Source organism: Cetorhinus maximus, chromosome 23, assembly GCF_964194155.1.
Source record: "Cetorhinus maximus chromosome 23, sCetMax3.hap1.1, whole genome shotgun sequence".
Classification (NCBI taxonomy): domain Eukaryota; kingdom Metazoa; phylum Chordata; class Chondrichthyes; order Lamniformes; family Cetorhinidae; genus Cetorhinus; species Cetorhinus maximus.
Window position 1 is genome coordinate 37,930,384 of NC_135901.1, and position 24,647 is coordinate 37,955,030.

The 24,647-nt window shown below is 46.4% G+C and overlaps 1 protein-coding gene across 1 annotated transcript in view; it reads left to right on the forward strand.

Annotated features, from left to right (window-relative positions):
• The window catches only part of LOC144697983 (uncharacterized), a gene marked incomplete at its 5' end in the record, with an annotated part of 268,587 nt that overhangs the window by 229,091 nt on the left and 14,849 nt on the right, over positions 1-24,647 (forward strand). Inside the window, 2 exon segments of the mRNA XM_078569934.1 lie at positions 10,723-10,957; positions 11,039-11,769. Coding sequence (XP_078426060.1) covers positions 10,723-10,957; positions 11,039-11,769 — 966 coding nt within the window.

Sequence of the window (24,647 nt, forward strand, 5' to 3'; positions counted from 1 at the left end):
CAGAACTGAACCATGTTCATTCTGACAGTTGGGGTTTATTTCAACTGGTGATAATCTCTGTAACTGGGCTGGAGTTTAATATCTTGATATTTGTTAAATAAACCAGCTTTGTTTCAAACTCTCAGAATGTCGACTCCTTGATTTCTCCAGGATAAGAGGAGACTAATTGATGTCCTGTTACTGACTGCTCCATTTTTGCATCTTCTCTCCTTCCAACTCTAGATTCTTTCAGTTCTCAGACCTCTGGTTACCCTCATGGACAAGTCCCAGCTCCCCATATCTCCCAGAGAGCCTCTTTTCATCTTGGGATCCAGGGAAGTATCGGTATTAAAAGCAGAAAATGCTGGAAACAATAACTGATACCTTGCCAACTGCTAATTGATTTCGTCTTGGATTATTGGCTCCAACCTTTCCCCACCACTGATGCGAAGCTGATTGTCCTGGAATTGCTGTGTTTTTGAACAGGGGTGTAACATTTACAATCTGTCAGTCCTTTGACACCACTACTGTATATGGAGGATTGCAAGATTGTGACCAGAGTCTCCATAAGTTCCATCTGAAGGATGCTGTCTCTGACAGTGCAGCAGTCCCTCAATGTCACCCTGGAGTGTCAGCCTAGATAATGTGCTCAGGTTTATTAATATTTCCTCTAGTTATTGATGTGGATCATTAAGAAACAATGGACTCTTATGATGTCATCCAGTCCCAGTGCGATGATGTCATGAAGACTATTAAATACCAGTGGAGCCTTAGTGGTGAAAACAGTTTTGTTCAAGATGGCAGCAAGTCCATTACTGATAGATCAGCAAATGGAATTAATGGGAAAGAAAGTGAGGCAGCTGATGAACATCAGGAATAGTGTTGTGGATTATGAAGATGAGCAGCATCTACAGTACCTGCTATACATCATGTAACATGTGTCCCAAAACATTGGGGCAGCAATGAACAAACTCAGGGGAGTATTGGATACTGAGTCAAAACAACATGATATTCTTTCTCCATGTGGCCTGTCTCAGAATTCTCTCATCAACCAGACCATCCACCCAGAGGAGAATTAGCATCCTTCAAAATTCCATGTGGAATTTAGAGGCTGTAATTAGCCCAGGATGTTCTTCTGAACATCAGGAATAGTGCTGTGAATTATGAAGCTGAGCAACGTGTATAGTATACGTGTGCCGCTGCCCCCATCTCCCGACACGCTGCTCCTCTGCCTATCACTGGCCCTCTAACCAGCTCCACCTGTCCTACCCCCCTCAAAAAGCTTATATTTCACCTTATTTCTATTTTTCTTTAGTTCTGAAGAAGAGTCATATGGAATTGAAACGTTAACTCTGTCTTCCGCTCCACAGATGCTGTCAGACCTGCTGTGCTCATACATCTGCCCATGTCAGTATCAGTAGAAATGACCACCATTGTGGAGACGAAGTCCCACCTTCAAATTGAGGATGCCCTCCATTGAGTTGTGTGGCACTACCACTGTGCTAAATGGGATAGATTTCGAAAAGATCTAGCAACTCAAGGCTGGGCATCCATGAGGCGCTGTTGGCCATCAGTAGCAGAATTGTAATCGAACACAACCTGTCACTTCATGGCTCAGCATATTCCCCCACTCTACCATTACCATCAAGCCAGGGGATCAATGCTGGTTCAAAGAAGAGTGCAGGAGAACATGCCAGGAGTAGCACCGGGCATACCTAAAAATGAGGTGCCAACCTGGTGAAGCTATAACACAGGATTACTTGTGTGCCAAACAGCATTAACATTAGCAGAAACAGAGCCCAATGAACATGGTTCAGTCCTGAATGTGACTAACAACAAAATCCTGTTTGTTATTTGTGAACTCGCTGGTGTCTCATCAGGTTGGATGACCAGGTGAATTCATTCCCACACATGGAGCAGCTGAACGGCCTCTCCTCAGTGTGAATTCGCTGGTGCTTCACAAGGTCAGAGGACACAGTGAATCCCTTCCCACATACAGGGCAAATGAACGGCCTCTCTCCAGCATGAACTCGCTGGTCCTCAGCAGATGGGATGACTGAGTGAATCCCTTCCCACACTGAGCAGGTGAACGGTCTCTCCCCAGTGTGACCTCGCTGGTGTCTCAACAGATCACATAAATAAACGAATCCCTTCCCACACTCAGCGCAGCTGAACGGCCTCTCCCCAGCGTGAATGAGCTGGTGTCTCAGGAGGGTGGATGAATCGACAAATCCCTTCTCACATACAGAATGCTTGAACGGCCTCTCCCCAGTGTGAGTGCACCGGTGAGTTTCCAGCTAGGATGAATAATTGAATCCTTTCCCACAGTCCCCACATTTCCATCGTTTCTCTCCAGTGTGACTGTGCTTGTGTTTTGACAGGCCAGATGATTGGCTGCAACCTCGTCCACATACAGGACACGTGTACGGTTTCTCCCCATGGTGAAAAGTGCTTTTATCTTTCATGCTTAAAATCCAATGAAATTCAGTTTATGACAAATTGTGCCACACTGTCAGATTCTGATGAAACATTGGATTTTCTGATTGAAAATTCTGCGGAAATAGTTTAAACAGACGTAAGTGAATTAGAGAGAACCCACAATAACACAAAAACAGGTTGTGAAATTGAGGTGAATGAATTTGGTAATTTGTGGGGCTGGTACCAGGAAAAAAGTGACATGAAAGCTGGTGGATTGTTGTGTAAACCCAAATGGTTCACTCCTGTCTTTCAGGGAAAGGAGCATTACAACTGGTCAGGGACTATAAAAAAACACCTGCATCTACTGGGAGAAATAGAGAGGAAGATGGGAGGGGCAGGGGGTGAAGGAAAGAGATTTTATGCATCTGCAATTCTATCAAAATCTCCCAAACCTCATCCTCCATCCCCTAGCAGGACCAGGGTAACAGATGAATGTGAACACAATCCAATTTCCCCATCAAGTCACATACTGTCCTGACTTGCCTGACATCCAGTACTGGATGAGCAGAAATCTCCTCCATTTGAATATTGAGAATATTGAAGCCATTGTCTTCACTCCCTGACCATCAATGCCATCCATCTCTGACAACTCTGAGTCTGAACCAAACTGTTCACAATCTTGGTGTCATATTTCACCCCAAGCTGAGCTTATGACTACATATCACTAAGACCGTCTATTTCCACCTCAGTAACTTTGCCTAAAGTCACTCCTGCCTCAGCTCATCTGCTGCTGAAACTCATCCATTCCTTTGTTCCTGCTAAATTGGACCATTCCTAGCTGGCCACGTAAAGATGGGGTCATTTCAAACTCTGCTCCCCGTAAGTCTCTTTCATCCAGCACTGAGCTCCATGGGCTCCTGGTGAAGCAACACCTCAATGTTCAAGTCCTCATCTTTTTTTTCAAATCCTTCAGTGACCTCGCTCCCTCACGATCTCTAGAACTTCCTCCAACCTACATCTGTTCCAGATATCTGGGATTATCTAATTCTGGCCTATTGAGCATCCCTGATTTTAATTGACTCACCATTGGTGACAGTGTCTTCAGCTGCCCAGGCAATACGCCCTGGAATTCCCTATTTAGGCCTCTCTGCCTCTCCCTCATCCTTTAAGACTCTGCTTAAAACCTACCTCTTTGACCAAGCTGTTGATCATCTGCCATGACATCTCCTCATGTGCTTAAGTTTTAAATATTCCAATATTTGTTGGAACATTTTATTATATTCTGCTTGCTACATAAATGCAACTTGTTGTTGATTTGGACAAATATCATCAGCATCAGTCAGTGATGATATATGTCCCCACCTATCGCTGGCCTCCTATCCAGCTCCATCTGCCCCACCACCCTCCACCTCCACTTGAACAGTATAAATCTCATCACATTTCCACTTTTCTTGAGCTCTGAAGGAGAGTCATATGGACTTGAAACATCAACTCTGTTTTTCTCTCTCCGCAGATGCTCCTAAACCTCCTGCATTTTTCCAACATTTTCTATTTGTGTTCAAGACTTCCAGCATCCGCATATTTTGCTTTTATATAGCATTATGGGAGCACCTTCACCACAGTGACTGCAGCGGTTTAGGAAGAAGGCCCACCAACACCTGATCAACAGACAACTGGGGATTGACAATATCTGCTGGTCTTGTTGGTGACACCAAATACCAAGAATGGAGTTAAGAAAAATCTCTGATAAAAGGGCACTATAGAAATACTTGCTTCCAAAACAATACTCTTAAATTGAATGGACAGTGTCCGTTTAGCAACTCAATCACCCCCCAGAATCTACCTCCCGTCACAGCCTCACATTGGAAATTGCTGGGCCGGACTGGTTTCCAAAGTCCTCGGGGTTAACCCCAGCAGCTTCTCCTCCAGCTCAAAACTGATGCAGCAAAAAGACTCCCATTCAACACCCACCCTAATTCAAAACGGCTCCTAATTGGTCTGCCTGTATTTCTAGACTCGGTTCTAAAAAACAAAAAAAAACGAAAGCAAAACTCTGCAAGGCTGGATCAGAAATGAAGAGATAAAATATTTTAAATATCCAGTGGGTCAAGCAACATGAACAGATTAAGAAACAGAAGTAGGGACTCAGGTCGTTGACCTGCCTTCAGACTGCACGATAACTCTCGGCGATGGCCGCAGACTAATGGCGGGCAATGTTCCCACAATGCTATGCGCTCCAGAAACCGCTCTATCTATAAGTTGTTAATTTCCTGATCGAAGGTCGGTTGCCGCAATCGGCAGGTGGCAACTATGGCGCCGGGAGAGTCAAGGAGGTGAAGAACTGCAGCAAAATACAGGAGGACGATCACCCGCCATTATTACAGAACAATAAGCCGCGCATCTGCGCTTGCGCACCCACACCAGGGCCGGGACTAACAACTGTCCCGCATCCAGAATCACCGGGACCTGCAGCCTGGAACTGGGAGTTGGGAGAAGCGGGAAAAATGAGGAGAAACAATATAATCCAACACTCACTGCAACCTCCAAACCACCTCCATTCCCGGGATAGTGAGACAGAGTTTAGAAACACTCACCAACACAACTCCAGTGAAACCTCCACGAGGAAAGGGGGAAGCAGTGACTGTGCCTGCTCTGATATAGCCCCAGTCCTGTCACTCAAACGCCCCTAACTCCGCCCAGTTCACAGCTCAACCAACCAGCTTGCAGCTTCCTGCACCTTGATCCCACCCTGCCCAGGTGTGGGACAGTCCAAGGTGAGCCGTTTGTGTAACCAGGACAGTGGGGGAGGGGTGATCTCCCACCCTGTGCTTTTTCCCAAATGGTTCAATCCTCCCCTCCCCCAGGGCCCACTAAACACTGCATGCAGACGGCTGTAGGACCTTGGGGATCCTCACTGACATGCACAGGTACATTATGCTGCACCCCACCCCCGATTCAATCTGTAAACAAGTTGCTTTTCTTCTTTTCTGTTGCCCCTTCGCATAAACATCTTGTTTCAAACAAGTTTTGTTTAAGACAGTTTTGCCCCCAGTTTCATTTTATTCTTCATCTCATCCGACGCCTCAACAAGAAACTTTGTCTCTTTCTTTCAGGTGCCATGGAATGCAAGCTCCAACAACTCATCGACACCAGCACCCATCCAGGACCCTCCACCCCTGCCTGTCCCTCTGTCCCCATCCCATCTTCCAATCCCAGCCCCGGCCGTGTATTCACCATACCCCCTGACTTTCCCCTCTCCGACACTGAACGTTCAGTTCTCAGCAAAGGACTTAGTTTCATACCCTTACGCCCTCATCTCAATGAATTTTGGGCTCGGCACGATGCTAAACTCTTCTTCCGCCGCCTTCGTCTCCATGCTCACTTCTTTGGGCAGGAGTCCTCTCCCCGTTCAACGGATCCATTTGCCCACCTCCAATATTCTCACTCCACCTGGAGCCCTCCCTCTGGATTCTTACCATCTCTTGATCTTTTCATTGAGAACTGTCGGCGTCACATTAGTTGTCTCAATTTCTCTGCTCCTCTCACCCACTCTAACCTGTCTCTCTCTGAACTTGCTGCACTCCCTTCGCTCAGGTCCAACCCTGACATTGTCATCAAACCTGCTGACAAGGGTGGTGGTGTTGTTGTCTGGCGCACTGACATCTATCTCACAGAGGCTGAGCGTCAACTCGCAGACACTTCCTCCTACCTCTCCCTGGACCATGACCCCACCACAGAACATCAAGCCATTGTTTCCAGGACTGTCACTGACCTCATCTCCTCTGGAGATCTTCCTCCCACAGCTTCCAACCTGATAGTCACCCAACCTCGGATGGCCCGCTTCTACCTCCTACCCAAAATCCACAAACGGAACTGTCCTGGCAGACCGATCGTGTCAGCCTGTTCCTGCCCCAAGGAACTCATTTCTTGCTATCTTGACTCCATTCTCTCTCCCCTTGTCCAGTTCCTTCCCACCTACATCCATGATTCCTCTGACACCCTACATCATATCAATAATTTCCAGTTCCCTGGCCCCAACAGCCTCCTCTTCATCATGGACGTCCAATCTCTCTACACCTCCATCCCCCACCAGGATGGTCTGATGCCTCTCCGCTTCTTCCTCGAACAGAGGCCCGAACAATCCCCATCCACCACTACTCTCCTCCATCTGGCTGAACTTGTTCTCACACTGAACAATTTCTCCTTAAACTCCTCTCACTTCCTCCAAATAAAAGGTGTGGCTATGGTACCCACATGGGCCCCAGTTATGCCTGTCTCTTTATGGGATATGTGGAACATTCTTGTTCCAGTCCTACTCCGGCCCCCTCCCACAAATCTTTCCCCGGTACATTGATGATTGCTTCTGTGCTGCTTCATGCTCTTGTCTGGAGCTGGAAAAATGTATTAATTTTGCTTCCACTTTCCACCCCTCCATTATTTTCACATGGTCCATCTCTGACACTTCCCTTCCCTTCCCTGACCTGTCTCAATTTCTGGTGATAGACTGTCCACCAACATCCATTACAAGCCTACCGACTCCCACAGCTACCTCGACTACAGCTCCTCACACCCCGCTTCCTGTAAGGACTCCATCCCATTCTCTCAGTTCCTTTGCCTCCATAGCATCTGTTCTGATGATTCCACTTTCAAAAACAGTTCCTCTGACATGTCCTCCTTCTTCCTTAACTGAGGTTTTCCACCCACGGTGGTTGACAGGGCCCTCAACTGTGTCCGGCCCATCTCCCACGCATCTGCCCTCACACCTTCCTCTCCCTCCCAGAAACATGATAGGGTCCCCCTTGTCCTCACGTATCACCCCACCAGCCTTCGCATTCAAAGGATCATCCTCCGCCTTTTCCGCCAACTCCAGCATGATGCCACCACCAAACACATCTTCCCTTCACCCCCCCGGCGGCATTCCGCAGGGATCGTTCCCTCCGGGACACCCTGGTCCACTCCTCCATCGCCCCCTACACCTCAACCTCCTCCCACGGCACCTTCCCATGCAACCACAGAAGATGCAACACCTGCCCCTTTACTTCCCCTCTTCTCACCGTCCAAGGACCCAAATACTCCTTTCAAGTGAAGCAGCATTTCACTTGCACTTCCCTCAATTTAGTTACTGCATTCGTTCCTCCCAATGCGGTTTCCTCTACATTGGAGAGACTAAATGCAGACTGGGTGACTGCTTTGCAGAACATCTTCGGTCTGTCCGAAGCATGACCCAGACCTCCCTGTCGCTTGCCATTTCAACACTCCACCCTGCTCTCCTGCCCACATGTCTGTCCTTGCCTTGCTGCATTGCTCCAGTGAAGCTCAACGCAAACTGGAGGAACACCACCTCATCTTCCGACTAGGCACTTTACAGCCTTCTGGACTGAATATTGAGTTCAACAATTTTAGATCATGAACTCTCTCCTCCATCCCCACCCCCTTTCTGATACCCCCCCTTTTTTTCCAATAATTTATATAGATTTTTCTTTACCCACCTATTTCCATTATTTTTAAATATATTTCCATCCTTTTAGCCTATTTCGATTCCTTCACCCCACCCCCACTAGGGCTATCTGTACCTTGCTTGTCCTGTTTTCTACCCTTAATTAGAACATTCCTTAGATAATATCACCACCTTCAACACCTCTTTGTCCTTTTGTCTATGACATCTTTTGGCAATCTCCACCTCTCACTGGCCCTCTATCCAGCTCCACTTGTCCCATCCCCCCTTAAACCAGCTTATATTTCACCCCTCTTCTATTTTAAGTTAGTTCTGTTGAAGAGTCATACGGACTCGAAACGTTAACTGCGTTCCTCCCCGCAGATGCTGCCAGATCTGCAGAGTTTTTCCAGGTATCTTTATTTTTGTTTTGGATTTCCAGCATCCGCAGTTTTTTGCTTTTTTTCTCTGAATTATCGTTCCCTGTTTAAAGATGAAGAAGGAGCTTTTAAAGAATGAGACTATAACTGTCCCCCTGTTCGATATGAAACTAAACTCACTGTGAATTCAGCTTCAGCAACAATTGTAAACACAAAGTTTCCAGCCGGGATTGAACCGGGGACTTTCTCATGTAAAGTAAAGGTGATAATCAGTGCACTGGGGAAATGAGTGTGAATCCCCCCCGGACAGAGGGGAACTGACCATCCATCTCTAGCTCTAATTCCCAAACAGAAAATGCTGCCAAGAATCAGCAAGTCAGGCTGAGTCTGTGGCCGCTCTCACCACCTGGTACCGTCACAATGCCCGGATGATTGACGGCAGCTCCGGACCAATAGGAAGAGGGGGCGGGACTGGAGGACCGAGCGGGAGCGGTTGGTCCTCCAACCAATCGGAGTGAAGAGGGGGCGGGGACTCGAGTGGTGACGTCACGCGCAGGCGCAGTGTCATTGTACCTGAACCCCGGGGAGTGCGGGAGCTGAAGGAGGAAGGAGGCGGGAAAGGGTGAGTGACAGCCGAGTACAGGAGAGAAATGGAGTCGATATAGACTGGGACGTTTCATAAACACCTAGCATAAGACTCAGGACCCGAATTAGGAACTCCCGGTCCCGCGTTTGCACTAAACCGGAAACAGCTGCTGTCTCAGGTCCCAGGCCCCAGGCCTGGGGTAACGGCCGCCATCTTTATAGGGGAATGTTCAGAGGGCGCATGTGCGGCCATCCTGGTCCAGGAGCAGGAGGAGAGAATTTTGTGCATTTCTCGATTAAAAACAAAAACTGCGGATGCTGGAAATCATGACCATGAGGACTCGAAACGTCAACTTTGCTCTTCTCCGTCGATGCTGCCAGACCGGCTGAGTTTTTGTTTTTGTTGTGAATTTCTACCCTGGACTGACAGGGATGTATTTTGGAAACTCCTTTTACAGGGGGTTAGAAGGGGAGAATTTACACAAGCAAACTCAAACGAAGAGAAATGTTTGTCTCTTCTCTATTTTTTTCCTTGCTTGCCTGTAATACCTTTGTCTACTTTTTTGCAGGATATTACAACAGAATTCTCAGACAGGACAGTCACACTAAACTTCACATCTAAGTGGGACTGAATCACTCCATTCATCAGGACCTGGATATTGTCGGCCTCTGAGTGTAAGTGTTGAGTTTCAGGTCATTACCTCTCACTGTGTAAAATTACTTCATCACATCCCCCCTGTAGCTCTTGCACTAAATCTTAAATCTGTGTCTTGTAATCCTTTTACTATCAGTTATTGCAAACGGCTTTTCTTTATCTACCTTATCTAAACCTACCATTAATTTTCACACCTCTATCAAATCTCCCTTCAACCTAAGATATAAGCTAAATATCACGGATGCTGGAAACCTGAAACAAAAACAGCAAATGCTGGAAAAACTCAGCAAGTCTAACAGCATCTGTGGAGAGAAAGACAGAGTTAACATTTCAAGTCCTGATGACTCTTCTTCAGAGAGAAGAAGAAAAAAGTCAACCGGGCTTGAAACGTTAGCAATGTCTTTCTCTCCACAGATGCTGTTAGACCTGCTGAGTTTTTCCAGCGTTTGCTGTTTTTGCCCCCTTCAACCTACTTGCAAACGGCCTTTCTTTATCTATCTTATCTAAACTTATCATTAACTTGCACATCTCTATCAAATCTCCCTTCAGTCCACTTGGCTTGAAGGAGAACCACCCCAATTTCTCCAACCATAGTGTCAGGAGTGTACAACATCTACAAGGTGCACTGCAGCAATACACCAAGGCTCCTTCGGCAGCACCTTCCAAACCCACGACCTTTAACACTGAGAAGGACAAGGGCAACAGATGCATGGGAACACCACCAGCTGCAAGTTCCCCTCCAAATCACACACCATCCTGACTAGGAACTATATCGCCGTGTGTCTCGGAGGGGAACTTGGAGGTGATGATATTCACATGTACCAGCTGCCCTGGTCCTGCTAAGTGGTGGAGGTTGAGGGTTCTCCTTTCTCTCTCTCACTCTCCCTCTCTCCCCCTCTCTCTCTCTCTCTCTCTCTATCACTCAGCTTTAACGTTCAGTTTGTTCTAGTGCCGGCGTATAAATTATTCATCAGCTCGGGTTCATAACCTGCCTTTGTGTTTTTGTGGATCCTCTCACACTCCCTTTTTTCTGTTTTAAATCAATTTCACAGATTATTAGGAGGGGAGGATTTGCAGTTGAGAAACTGAAACAAAACATCAGATCAGGATCTGAGAAGGTGTTTGGATTCATTTGGATCATTGGCTTTGAACATGGAAGGAAAAAGCACTTTTCCCACTGGGAGGGAACTGTGGAAATGTGGGGACTGTGGGAGGGGATTCAGTTACCCATCCCAGCTGGAAATGCATTGGCGCAGTCACACTGGGGAGAGACTGTTCACCTGTCCTGAATGTGGGAAGGGGTTCACTTGGTCATCCCACCTGCTGACACATCAGCGATTTCACACTGGTGAGGGGCCATTCATCTGTTCTGAGTGTGGGAAGGGATTTACTGTTTTATCCGCCCTGCAGACACACCAGTGTGTTCACACCGACGAGAGACCTTTTAAATGCACAGAGTGTGGGAAGCGTTATAAAAGTTCCCAGGAACTGATGTCCCATCAACGTGTTCACACTGATGAGAGACCGTTCAGGTGCTCTTACTGCGGGACTGGGTTCAAGACCTCATATTACCTCAATGTGCATCAGCGCAGTCACACTGGGGAGAGACCATTCACCTGCTCCAAGTGTGGGATGGCATTCACCCAGTCCTCCAGCCTTCTGAGACACCAGCGAGTTCACAGTGGGGAGACACCATTCGCCTGCTCTGAGTGTGGGAAGGGATTCAGTCTGTTGTCCACCCTGCAGAAACACCAGCGAGTTCACACTGGGGAGAAACCATTCTCCTGCTCCCAGTGTGGGATGCAATTCAGTAGTTCAACCACCCTGCTAATACACCAGCGAGTTCACACTGACGAGAGACCTTTTCAATGCCCAGAGTGTGGGAAGAGCTTTAAACGTTCCCAGGAACTGATGTCCTATCAACGTGTTCACACTGACGAGAGACCGTTCAGGTGCTCTCAGTGTGGGACTGGGTTCAAGTGGTCATCTCAGCTCACTGACCATCAGCGAGTTCACACTGGGGAGAGGCCGTTCACCTGCTCTAAATGCGGGAAGAGATTCACTCATTCATCCAACTTGCAGAGACACCAGCGAGTTCACACTGACAAGAGACCTTTTAAATGCCCAGACTGCGGGAAGTGTTATAAAAGTTCCAGGGAACTGATGTCCCATCAACGTGTTCACACTGACGAGAGACCATTCAAGTGCTCTTACTGTGGGACCGGATTCAGGCAATCATCTCAGCTCACTATACACCAGCGTATTCATACTGGGGAGAAGCCGTTCACCTGCTCCAAGTGTGGGAAGAGGTTCACTCAGTCATCCCACCTGCTGAGACACCAGCGAGTTCACAAGTAACTACAGTGATGGGATTTTGCTGTTAATCACATCCAGGAATGAACCAGGTTCATTGGGGTCTGTTTCTGCTGATGTTAATAACTCCAGCCCAGTTATAGGGGCTATTATTATCAGAAAAGTAGTCAAATACATCAGCTTTGTTTTAAATACACTGTGTCAAATATTTTTAATATCTCAAACACAAGTTAGTTCCTTTTGAAGGACTCTCCCTCTCTCCCGTCTCCTCCATCCTCACCTCCAACAACAAGTGTGAGGAGCTCATGAGCTTTTTTGTCACTAAGGTTGAGACAATCCGATCAGCTGCCTCTGCTGCTTCCCTCGCTTCCACTAGCCCACCGGGACAAACTGCCCCTAAAGATCCCCCTTCTCTGAGCCCTGAACCCACATCTTTCTCCAGTTTCTCTCCCATCTCCCTCATGCCCTCTCAGTGCTCATCTTGTCCATGAGACCCACCTCCTGCTCCCTTGACCCTATTCTCACTAAACTGCTGACCATCCAACTTTTCCATCTTAGCTGATATTGTTAATGGTTCTCTCTGCCTTTTGATACTGTCTCTCTCACTTTTAAATCCACCATCCTCACCCATTCCAAAAAAAAACAACTTTTGACCCAGCCATCTTTGGAAACTACCGCCCCATCTCTAACCTCCCTTTCCTCTCCAAAGTCCTTGTACTTGGTGTCCCCCAAGGACCTATCCTTCGCCCCTCCTATTTCTCATCTACATGCTGCCATTCGGTGACATCATCCAAAAGCACCGTGTTAGTTTTCACATGTACACTGACAACACCCAGCTCCACCTCATCACCATCCCTCTCCATTCCTCCACTGTTACTAAATTATCAAACTGCTTATCCCACACCCAGTACTGGATGAGCAGAAATTTCCTCCAATTATAAGAAGACATTGTCTTCGGTCACCACTACAAATTCCTTTCCCTAACTACCGAGTCCATCCCTCTCCCTGGAAAGTAGTAGTGGGGAACAAAGAAATGGCGGAGGAACTGAATAGGTACTTTGCGTCAGTCTTCACGGTGGAAGACACAAGTAACATCCCCAAAGTTCAAGAGAGTCAGGGGGCAGAGGTGAGTTTGGTGGCCATTACCAAGGAGAAGGTGCTAGGAAAACTGAAAGGTCTATAGGTGAATAAATCACCTGGACCAGATGGATTACATCCCAGAGTTCTGAAGGCGATAGCTGAAGAGATAGTGGAGGCGTTAGTGGTGATCTTTCAGGAATCACTCAAGTCAGGGTCCCAGAGGACTGGAAAATCGCTAAAGAAACCCCCATGTTTAAGAAGGGAGTGAGGCAAAAGACGGGAAATTACAGGCCGATTAGCCTGACATCGGTCATTGGTAAGATTTTAGAGCCCATTATTAAGGATGACATTTCAGAATACTTGGAAGTGCATGGTAAAATAGGGCAAAGTCAGCATGGTTTCATCAAGGGAAGATCATGCCTGACAAATCTGTTAGAATTCTTTGAGGAGGTAACGAGCAGGTTAGACAAAGGAGAGCCAATGGATGTTATCTACTTGGACTTCCAGAAGGCCTTTGACAAGGTGCTGCACAGGAGGCTGCTCAGTAAGATAAGAGCCCATGGTTTTAGAGGCAAGGTCCTAGCATGGATAGAAGATTGGCTGTCTGGCAGGAGGCAGAGAGTGGGGATAAGGGGGTCCTTCTCAGGATGGCGACCGGTGACTAGTGGAGTTCCGCATGGGTCAGTGTAGGGACCACAACTTTTCACTTTATACATTAATGATCTAGATGAAGGAACTGAGGACATTCTGGCTAAGTTTGCAGATGATACAAAGATAGGTGGAGGGACAGGTAGTATTGAGGAGGCGGGGAGGCTGCAGAAGGATTTGGACAGGTTAGGAGAATGGGCAAAGAAGTGGCAGATGGAATACAACATGGGGAAGTGTGAGGTCATGCACTTTGGTAGGAAGAATAGAGGCATAGACTATTTTCTAAATGGGGAGAGAATTCAGAAATCTGGAGTGCAAAGAGATTTGGGAGTCCTAGTCCAGGATTCTCTTAAGGTTAACTTGCAGGTTGAGTCGGTAGTTAGGAAGGCAAATGCAATGTTGACATTTATTTCGAGAGGACTAGAATATAAAAGCAGGAATGTGCTGCTGAGGCTTTATAAGGCTCTGTTCAGACCACATTTAGAATATTGTGAGCAATTTTTGGCCCCGTTTCTCAGGAAGGATGTTCTGGCCCTGGAGAGGGTCCAGAGGAGGTTCAGAAGAATGATCCCAGGAATGAAAGGCTTAACATATGAGGAACGTTTCAGGACTCTGGGTCTATACTCGATGGAGTTTAGAATGATGAGGGGGGATCTGATTGAAACTTACAGAATACTGAAAGGCCTGGATAGAGTGGATATGGAGAAGATGTTTCCATTAGTAGGAGAGACTAGGACCCGAGGGCACAGCCTCAGAGTAAAGGGAAGACCTTTTAGAACAGAGATGAGGAGAAACTTCTTTAGCCAGAGAGTGGTGAATCTATGGAATTCATTGCCACAGAAGGCTGTGGAGGCCAGGTTATTGAGTGTATTTAAGACCGAGATAGATAGGTTCTTGATTGGTAAGGGGATCAAAGGTTACGGGGAGAGGGCGGGAGAATGGGGTTGGGAAACTTATCAGCCATGATTGAATGGCGGAGCAGACTCGATGGGCCGAATGGCATAATTTCTGCTCCTATGTCTTATGGTCTTATGGAACTGTCTGAGGCTGAACCACACTGTTCACAATCTTAGTGTCATATTTGACCCCAAGATGAGTTTCTGACCACATATCCACACCATCACTTATACCAGATAGTTCAATCTCCATAATGTCACCTGTCTCCACCCCACCCCCAGCTCATCTGCTGCTCAAACTCTCATCCCTGCCCATGTTACATTTAGACTTGACAATTCCAATACATTCCTGGCCAGCTTCTCCAATTCAACCCGTCCCCACTTGGAAACGTGGGATCATCAAAAACTCTGCTGTTCGTGAGCTTTCTCACACCAAGTCCTGTTCACCAATCAGCCCTGTGCTCAATGACATTCATTGGCTCCTGGTCAAGCAGTGCCTTAATTTTAAAATTTATAGCCTTGTTTACAATTCCCTCCTTGGCCTCGTCCCTCACTATTTCTGTAACCTTCAGTCACTCACCCTCTGAGATATCTGTGCTCCTCTCATTCTGGCCTCTTGAACATCCCTGATTTTAATTACTGCACCATTGGTGGCTGTGCCTCGGTGTGAAACCCTGAAATTCCCTCCCTAAACCTCTCCACCCCCTCCAGCTCTCTCTCCTGATTTAAGATGCTGGTTAAAATCTGCCTCTCCAATCAAGGTTTTGTCCATTTACTCTAATATCTCCCTTTGTGACTCTGTGTCAATCTTATTCTTTATGAAACTCCTGTGAAGCAGCTTAGAATGTTTTATTACTTTAAACGTGTTTTATAAATACAAGTTGTTGCTGTTTCACGACAGCCAGTTTGTGCACAGTAAGATTCCACAAACAGCAATCAGACTAACTGATAATCCAGTTTTTTTGGTGGTGTTAGTTAAAGCATGAATGTTGGTCCCACGGCACCAGGAGAACTCCCCTGTGGACAGGATGTGGAGTAGTTGAGCTCTCCTGAGCTGAGGGTGGAGCTGATTGAGCTGTTTGGCCTGTGGCATACCTTGAAGAACCACTGTCTTTTACCTACATCTAACCCATTAGAAATCTATGAGGTTAATGGATTCAAACGAACCAATAAATTATTCTCTCTTCATCAGCTCCACAGTGAGTGAAACAGGTGTAAACAAAATATTTTTTTCCCCCCTTATTACTGTAGGATACTGTGAAGCAGGCTTGTGCGGACTGTGTGTAGGTGTGTGTGTGTGTGACTAATTTAATTAGACTGACGACAGTCAGACTGCAAGATTTAAATCATCAGAAGGATTAGGTGTAAAGCAGGTATTTTTGAAGTGGAGATGAGTGAGCTCAGATGGGATACCAGTAGATCCAGCATGAATAGGAATTTGCATTGGGAGATAAATGAGGAGCTGAATTTTTAGCTATTGAATTTTAAAGAGAGAAAAAAGGAAGTCTTCCAACTGGCAAAGAGCATAAATAAATAAAGCAAAGTTATTAAGTTTATTTTTCCCTAAAGTAGTGGCCATAAAAACAACATGAAAGTTTTTAGATTCTGCGAAAGGTAATCTTCAAAAGCAAGTTAAAAACATTGGGTATATGAGGGGCTTGGCCATGTGATCTTGAAGAGTGTGCCATGTGAACACAGTCCAATGAAGGAAGCAGCTTCTCACCACCCCAGAGAAGTGTCTGGTAGTTGCAGAAAACAAGGTTTTCTTACAAAACTTGGATTTCCATTGTCGACTGAGAGGGAGAGCGAGAAGCTTGCGAAATACCTCCCTTATAGCAACAGTGGGTGCCTTGTAGTAATATTACTGGATGTTTTACTGTTGTCTGGAAATGGGTGTTTATTTGTGAATCTAGCTAAGTAGAAATCTTCTGGGAAAAGTTAACTGTGTAACTGTAATCTTATGTGTTTAAGTTTTCTTTTCTTCTGTTAATAAATATTTTAATTTAATAATTTAATATCTCCAAAAGCGGTAGTGGAAACTTTACTTCTGACTTCAGTACACATACCTTCTCATAATAAATACAAATTGCAAAATTGTTGTAATAGCCTGACCAAGTTTTCCTTTGGGATTTGGTCAGCTCGGCAAATACCACCTGCTATATCACAACACGGGAAGCAGCAATATTCTGGCCCCGAACTCTCCAATCACCCGCTGCCAGCAGAAAGCGGCGACTGCAGCTTCAATCAGCGGGTTACTGCCCATCCCTGGGATGCAAGATACACCGACCCGGACCAAACCTCCCAATACACCGAGCACAAGCTCAGGAAAACTCAGGTACATTATATCCCGGACACTTAACCTCCAAGCAGCATTTACAGAATACCCGAATGAGTGAGTCACAAATAAAAGTCACACCACCTTTCTCAATATTTTCACTGCAAATTCCTTTATTTTATTAAAAAGCTGATTGTTGTGAATCTGAAAATGAGCACCATGGGATTTGTGTTACCGAGTGACTTGTTTCCCATTGTTTGTCCATCAGGTTTGCAATTCAGTTTGTGTTGAATGTTGAAGTGAATCTCATTTCAAAATGAGGGCACAAAGCAGGTAAATATTAAATCCAGGAACAAATCCTGAGGAAAATGGATCACAACGTTTGGAAGGAGGTGCAGCTAACCAGCAGAAGCTGTGAACGATGCTATTGATGATTGAGTGGAAAGCATTGGACGGTTGGGCTTCTGGTGGTCAATTTCCTTCTCTGCCATTTCATTCAGTTAACTCACTGTGATAACAGATATGGATATAACATTGCCGATTGTCTGGCTAACTCAGCTGGAGGAGCCCGAGTCATTTCATCTCAGGGTTGTGGGTTTGAGCCTCACATTGGGTGCTCTTTGTTTTTAAACTTTTCTCCTTTTCCAGGTGAACTCCAGCTCTCCATTCTTCCAGCAGTGTCACCCCTCAAAATGTGTCTTTCTCCATCCTGCTTTGTTACTATCACTGATTCAGAAACTGAAGGAGGGCACTATGACCACCCACCCCAGGGTCAGAAACGAGCTGTGCAGCTTTAGGGCCTGAATAAGATCCAACAGGGGGTCCCCTCCTGTGTTCCACTGGACGGCAGCTGGGGTCAGTCTGAGGACCCGAATAAGAGTCACAGGAGCTGGAGAACTGAACCCAGCCAGAGTAGAGGGAGGGAGAAAACTGGGAGTGGAGGAAGGAAATGGTGGAGATGGTGCGATGCGTTTGAATTTCAGCTCAGGGAAGACAGTGTGTGAGATGGGGATTTACAGCTTTGGGGGAACAAGAGAGGAAAAAATGTTCCATAGAAACTAGAACTCTCTGTTCTGAATTTCTATCCTGTACTGACAGTGATGCCCTTTGTAAACTCCATTTGCAGGATATTGGAGGGAGAGGATTTGCAGACAGGAGACTCCAAACAAAAACCTTGGCCCAATTTTACAGCAGGGGATCTCAAACAGAGGGTCGTAATTCCAGGTGGGGTGGGGGGCTGAGGAATTGGGGTTGTGAGCTCCGAGGCAGCAATGGGGGATGTGGAGCAGAGACTCAGCCCGGACAGTCCTGCCATCGGGTTCGAGGCTCCAGGACACGTGCGTTTCTTTTCCTGCCAGTGGTCCGGGTGTCGAGAGAATGAGGTTCAAGGCCCCAAAACTGACTCCAGCATAAAGGTCAGTGAATAAATGACATCGCATCCCCCATTCTGTCTGTCACAACTCTTCCCCACCCCCTCATGATTCTTAGCCCTTCTCAATGCTTCCCTCCCCCCTCACAACTCTTTCACCCCCTGTTCTCCCAATTACCCGGTCTCATGATGGGGTCTGTGTTCTGTGTGTGGACAAGGCTTCAACTGATCATCCAACCTGGAGAGACAAAAGGAAACCTGCCCGATGGGAGGTCACACAGCAACTTAGAGGAAGACTTGAGTTCAGGCCTAAGGCAGGAGAACGTCAGTGATAGTTTGGCCTGGTGGGCTAGTGGAAGGAAGGGAAGCAGCAGAGGCAGCTGATTAGATTGTCTCAATTATTTTTATTCATTCATGGGATGTGGGCATCACTGGCTAGGCCAGCATTTATTGCCCATCCCTAATTGCCCTTGAGAAGGTAGTGAACTGTCTCCTTGAGCAGCTGCAGTCCATGTGGTGTAGGTACACCCACAGTGCTATTAGGTAGGGAGAACCAGGATTTTGACCCAGCGTTAGTGAAGGAACGGCGATATATTTCCAAGTCAGGATGATGAGTGACTTGGAGGGGAACTTGCAGGTGCTGGTGTTCACATGGATCTGCTGTCCTTGTCCTTCTAGATGGTAGTGATCGTGGGTTTGGAAAGTTCTCTGAAAGAAGCACCATGAACTCCTCACACTGGTTGGAGGTGAAGATGGAGGAGGCAGGGGAGAGGGAGAGCCCTACAAAAGGAACTACCTTGTGTTAAAAGATGTTAAAAGATTCAACACACAGTATTTAGCACAAAGCTGATTTATTTGACTTTTATACAGAATATTAACACCTATAGCTGGTCTGGGGTATATTAACATCAGCAGAAACAGACCCCAATGCACATGGTTCAGTCCTGGATGTGATTAACAGCAAAATCCAATCATTGGAGTTGCTTGTGAACTCGCTGATGTCTCAGCAAGTGGGATGACCGAGCAAATTCCTTCCCACACTCTGAGCAGGTGAACGGCCTCTCCCCAGTGTGAATTCGCTGGTGTGCAGTGAGGTTAGATGATCGCCTGAACCCAGTCATACAATGAGAGCACCTGAACGGTCTCTCATCAGTGTGAACACGTTGATGGAATATCAGTTCCCAGGAACTTTTAAAACACTTCCCACAGTCTGGACATTTAAAAGGTCTCTCCCCAGTGTGAACCCGCTGGTGCTTCAGCAGGGTGGATGACTGAGTGAATCCCTTCCCACACACGGAGCAGGTGAATGGTCTCTCCCCAGTGTGAACTCGCAGGTGTGCATGAGGTGAAATGATCGCTTGAACCCAGTCCCACAGTGAGAGCACCTGAACGGTCTCTCATCAGTGTGAACACGTTGATGGGACATCAGGTTCTGAGAACCTTTAGAGCACTTCCCACAGTCTGGACATTTAAAAGGTCTCTCATCAGTGTGAACTCGTTGGTGTTTCAGTAGGGTGGATGAATGAGTGAATCCCGTTCCACACACGGAGTAGGTGAACGGCCTCTCCCCAGTGTGACGACGCCGATGTGTTTCCAGGTCAGATGGGGATCTGAAACCCTTCCCACGGTCCGCACATTTCCACAGCTTCTCCCCATTGTGAATGCATTTATGTTTTGACAGGCCAGATAATTGGCTGAAGCCTCGTCCACAAACAGAACACGTGTACGGTTTCTCCGCACTGTGAACAGTGCTTTTTCCTTCCATGTTCAAAATCCGATGATATTCAGCTTATGATAAACTGGGCAATTCTGTCAGGTCCTGATGTGATGTTTGGTTTCAGTTTCCAGGCTGCAAATCCTCCCCTTCTAATATTCTGTGAAATATTTCAAACAGAAAAAAAGGGAGTGAGAGAGAACCCACAAAAACACAAAGGCAGGTTGTGAAATTGAGCTGAATGAATCTGGGAATTTGTGGGGTCGGCACGAGCAAAAAGTGACCATGAAAACTGCTGGATTGTCATAAAAACCCAACTGGTTCACTCATGTCCTTCAGGGAAGGGCAGCTGCTGCGCAGTCTGTGCCCACTCAAGATTCTGTCAACAAATTTCAAAATTGTGCCTGAACACCAAGGTCTCGGTCATTTATATCTGTTAAGATGAGCAGGGTTCTTAACATTGACTCCTGGGGAACTCCACTATAAATCTTCCTTCAGTCTGAAAAATCTTCCTTCAGTCTTTCCAGAGCAAGCAGGTTTCCTCCCCGGAAAATCAACAAGAAGCCAATTGCTCAACCTCACACAACATATCGAAGATGGTTTTGAGCAAAGGATGGTAACAGGTGCTGTTTTTGTAGACCTGTCAGCAGCATACGATACAGTGAACCATAGACGTCTCCTCTGCTAGATCCTAGAGATGACAAAAGCTATTCACTTAACAGAGCTGTTAGAAAGCCTGCTTCAGAATCCCCGGTTCTACGTTGAACTAGGTGGGAAGTGCAGCAGGTGGCGTATTCAGAAGAATGGTCTTCCTCAGGGAAGCGTGCTTGCACCGCTGCTGTACAACATCTACACGAATGACCAACCTATAGACGGTGTCACACGCTGTTTTATATATGCTAATGACTAATGTGTCACTGCCCAAAGTACTGATTTTAACACCGTGGAGAAAATGCTTTCTGAGGCCTTGGAGGGACTAACATCCTACTATGAAGAAAACCACCTTCGCGCAAACCCATCAAAGACGCAAGTTTGTGCATTCCACCTCAGAAACCGTGAAGCCAAACGCCAGCTTAAAGTAACCTGGTGTGGAGCAACACTGACGCATTGCGAGCACCTTGTCTACTTAGGAGTCACACTTGACAGATGCCTCACCTTCAAGAACCACATCGAAAAGACAAAGGCAAAAGTGAGCGCACGAAACAACATCCTGAATAAGCTCACTAACACAAAATGGGGAGCAAGCTAGAAAACATTGCGAACCAGTGCACTTGCTCTTTGCTATTCCACTGCCGAATACGCCTGCCCTGCATGGGAAAGATCTACTCATGCTAAGAAGATGGATGCCATTCTGAATGCAAGCTGCTGACTTATCACAGATTGTTTAAAACCAACAAACACCAACAGCCTATATATCCTGGCGGGTATCGCTCCCCCTGATATAAGAAGAACGGTAGCCAGCAAGAAAGAGCGACTCCATCAATCATCAGATGAGAGGCACCCTCTACATGGTCATACACCTACACCCAGGCCCCTAAAGTCAAGGAAGAGCTTCATGAACAGTGTTGTTCCATTACAATCAACCCCATCTGAAGCCCGCATCGCCTTGTGGAAAGACCGGCTCGCCAGTCTCGAACAACCCCTAGCGATGGAAATTCTACCGGATGAAAGCCTTCCCCCAGGAGCTAATTGCAACTGGGCAACCTGGAAGTTACTTAACAGACTTAGGACTGGTGTAGGTCATTCAAAGGTGTCACTAAGCAAATGGGGATATACAACCAGCCCGACAACTTGTGAATGTGGAACTGAGCCACAGACTATGCAACATCTCCTGCAATGCAGATCTTGCCGAATTCAACAACAAGGCGCAAAAATGTGTCCAGTTCTGGCTGGGCCATGGATAGACTGTCCGTGGACATGATAAGAAGACACAAATCTGATTTATTTGATTTTTATATTATCCAGAACATTATCCCTTATAACTAGGCTGCATTTAATTAACATCAGCAGAAATAGACCCAATGACAAAAATTCATCACAAAATCCAAGCACTGTGGTTACTTGTGAACTCGCTGGTGTCTCAGCAGGATGGACGACCGAGTGAATCATCTTCCACACTCAGTACAAGTGAATGGCCTCTCCCCAGTGAGAGTGTGTTGGTATGCACTGAGTTGAGACGACCACTTGAACCCAGTCCCCACTGAGAGCACCTGAACGGTCTCTCTTCAGTGTGAACACGTTGACGGGATATCAGTTCTCCAGAACTTTTACAGCAATTCGCTCAGTCTGGACATTTAAACGGTATCTCGTCAGTGTGACCTCGCTGGTGTCTCAGCAGGTTGGATGATCGAGTGAATCCCTTCCCATACTTGGGACAGGTGAACGGCCTCTCCCCAGTGTGAACTCGCTGGTGCGTCAGCAGGTCGGATAACTGAGGGAATCGCTTCCCACACTCGGAGCAGCTGAATGGCCTCTCCCCAGTGTGAACTCGCTGGTGCATAGTGAGTTGAGATGAATGCCTGAACTCAGCCCCAGTGAGAGCACCTGAGTGGTCTCTCATCAGTGTGAACACGTTGATGGCACATCACTTCAGCAGGACTTTTAAAACACTTCCCACATTCTGGACATTGAAAAGGTCTCTCATTATTGTGAACCCGCTGGTATGCCATGACATGAGATAACTGAGTGAATCTCTTCCCACACTCTGAACAGATGAATGGTCTCTCTCCAGTGTGAACTCGCTGGTGTGTCAGCAGGGTGGATGAGCGAGTGAATCCCTTCCCACACACAGAGCAGGTGAATGGCCTTTCCCCAGTGTGACTGCGCTGATGTATTTCCAGCTTTGATGGGAAATTGAATCCTTTCCCACAGTCCCCGCATTTCCACGGCTTCTCCCTGCTGTGGCTGTATTTGTGTTCTGACAGGCCAGATGATCGGCTGAAGCCTCGCCCACACACAGAACACGTGTACGGTTTCTCCCCACTGTGAGTGGTGCTTTTTCTTTCCATGTTCAGGTTACGATAAATTGGGCGACTTCGTCAAATCCTGACATGATGTTTGGTTTCAGTTTTCTGACTGTGATTCCTCCCCTTCTAAAACCCTGTGAAATTGATTTAAAGCAGAAAAAAGGGAGTGAGGGAAACAGAAAGGCAGGTTGTGAAATTGAGCTGAATGAATCTGGGAATTTGTGGGGCCGGCACAAGGAAAAATTGACCATGAAAAGTGCTGGTTTGTCATAAAAACCCAACTGGTTCACTAATGTCCTTCAGGGAAGGGAACTTGCCACCCGGTCTGGGTCTGCACAAGATTCTGGTGTGAGGAACGGGACTAAGAGAAGTGGGAACAGAAGGGATGAAGCGAGGGATTTTATATATCTAAAACAGGGCTACAACTTTGTCGATAATTGAACAGAATCTCCAAAATTCCTTAACCTCCACGACCTAGGATCTGGGTAGCAAGTGTATGTGAACACCATCACCTCCAAGTTCCTCTCCAAGTCACACATCGTCCATTGTCTTCAATCCCCTACAAACCCCACTCCCTGGCCACCAACTCCATCATTCTCCCTGGCAACTGTCTGAGACTAAATCAGACTGTTCACAACTGTGGTGTTTTATATATAGACATGTACATAAATAGATATATACACATTTTATACATATATATATATTATGTATATATGAATATATATGTTACACCAAAGTTGTGAACAGTCTGAAATAAAAATAGAAAATACTAGAAAGCCTCAGCTGGTCTAGCAGTGTGTGGAGAGAGAGCTCTTCCACAGATGACGTCTTCTGTACGCACTTCAGCCAAGGGAATGGTTAATTGTGGTTTCAGTGATGTACCGTGTCCGATCAGCTAATGGGGAGAGCTTTTGTTTATCAACCTTATCTAAATCTATCATAAAGTCATACATCTCAATCAAATCTCCCCTCAATCTCCTTTGCTCCGGGGAGAACTGAAGAAGCGTCATATGGACTCGAAACATTAACTCTGTTTCTCTCTCCACAAATGCTACCACACCTGCTGAGTCTTTCCAGCATTTTCTGTTTATTTCAGATTTCCAGCATCTGCAGTATCCTGCTTGTATTTTTGTGAACAGTCTGGTTCGGTCTCAGGCAGTACATATAAATATCACCCTGTTCTATGCACTGAGTCCTAGTCACTCACACATCACCCTGTACTTACTGACCTAAACAGGCTCCCAGTTAAACAGAAATTCAATTTAAAATTCTCACCCTTCTTTCCAAATCAGTCCATGACTTTGCTCTCCTCTATTTCCAGTCACACAGAGGCTTGAGGTGACAATAAGCAAGTAACATTCACACCACACAAGTTTTGGGTGTGTGCAAATAAACTAACCCTTTGAGTTCATCCTATCTTGACTTTGTTGTGGGGTTACTAATAGAAATTAGATCATATGAAAACCGAGGGTTGGAAAATACTTATAAAGAGGGAAACAAATCAAAAACACCTTTCTGTTTGTGGATGGGAAATGAGAGAAATCAGTGTCGTTTCAATTAACCCCCATCTTGTCCATAAAATGTTGCAGTAACATCACTCATTTTGGCCCTCTGTCAGCTCTTGTTTCTGAGCTCTCATCTATTCGTTATGACCTCAAGTCTTGACTGGCTGACCTCCGTGATAAACTTGAGTTTATCCAAATGTCTGCTGTCTCTGTCCTCTACACGAGTCCCATTCACTCACCCATCTCCCTGTCCTCACTGACCAACACAGGCTCCGGTTAAACAGCAACTCAATTCAAAATTCTCATCCTTCTTCTCAAATCCCTCCATGACTTTGCTCTCCCCTATTACCAGTCACACAGATGTTTGAATATTTTACCACAGAGAAACATACATTAGGTTCTGCTGAATCGAGTGACTCTGTCAGGTTTT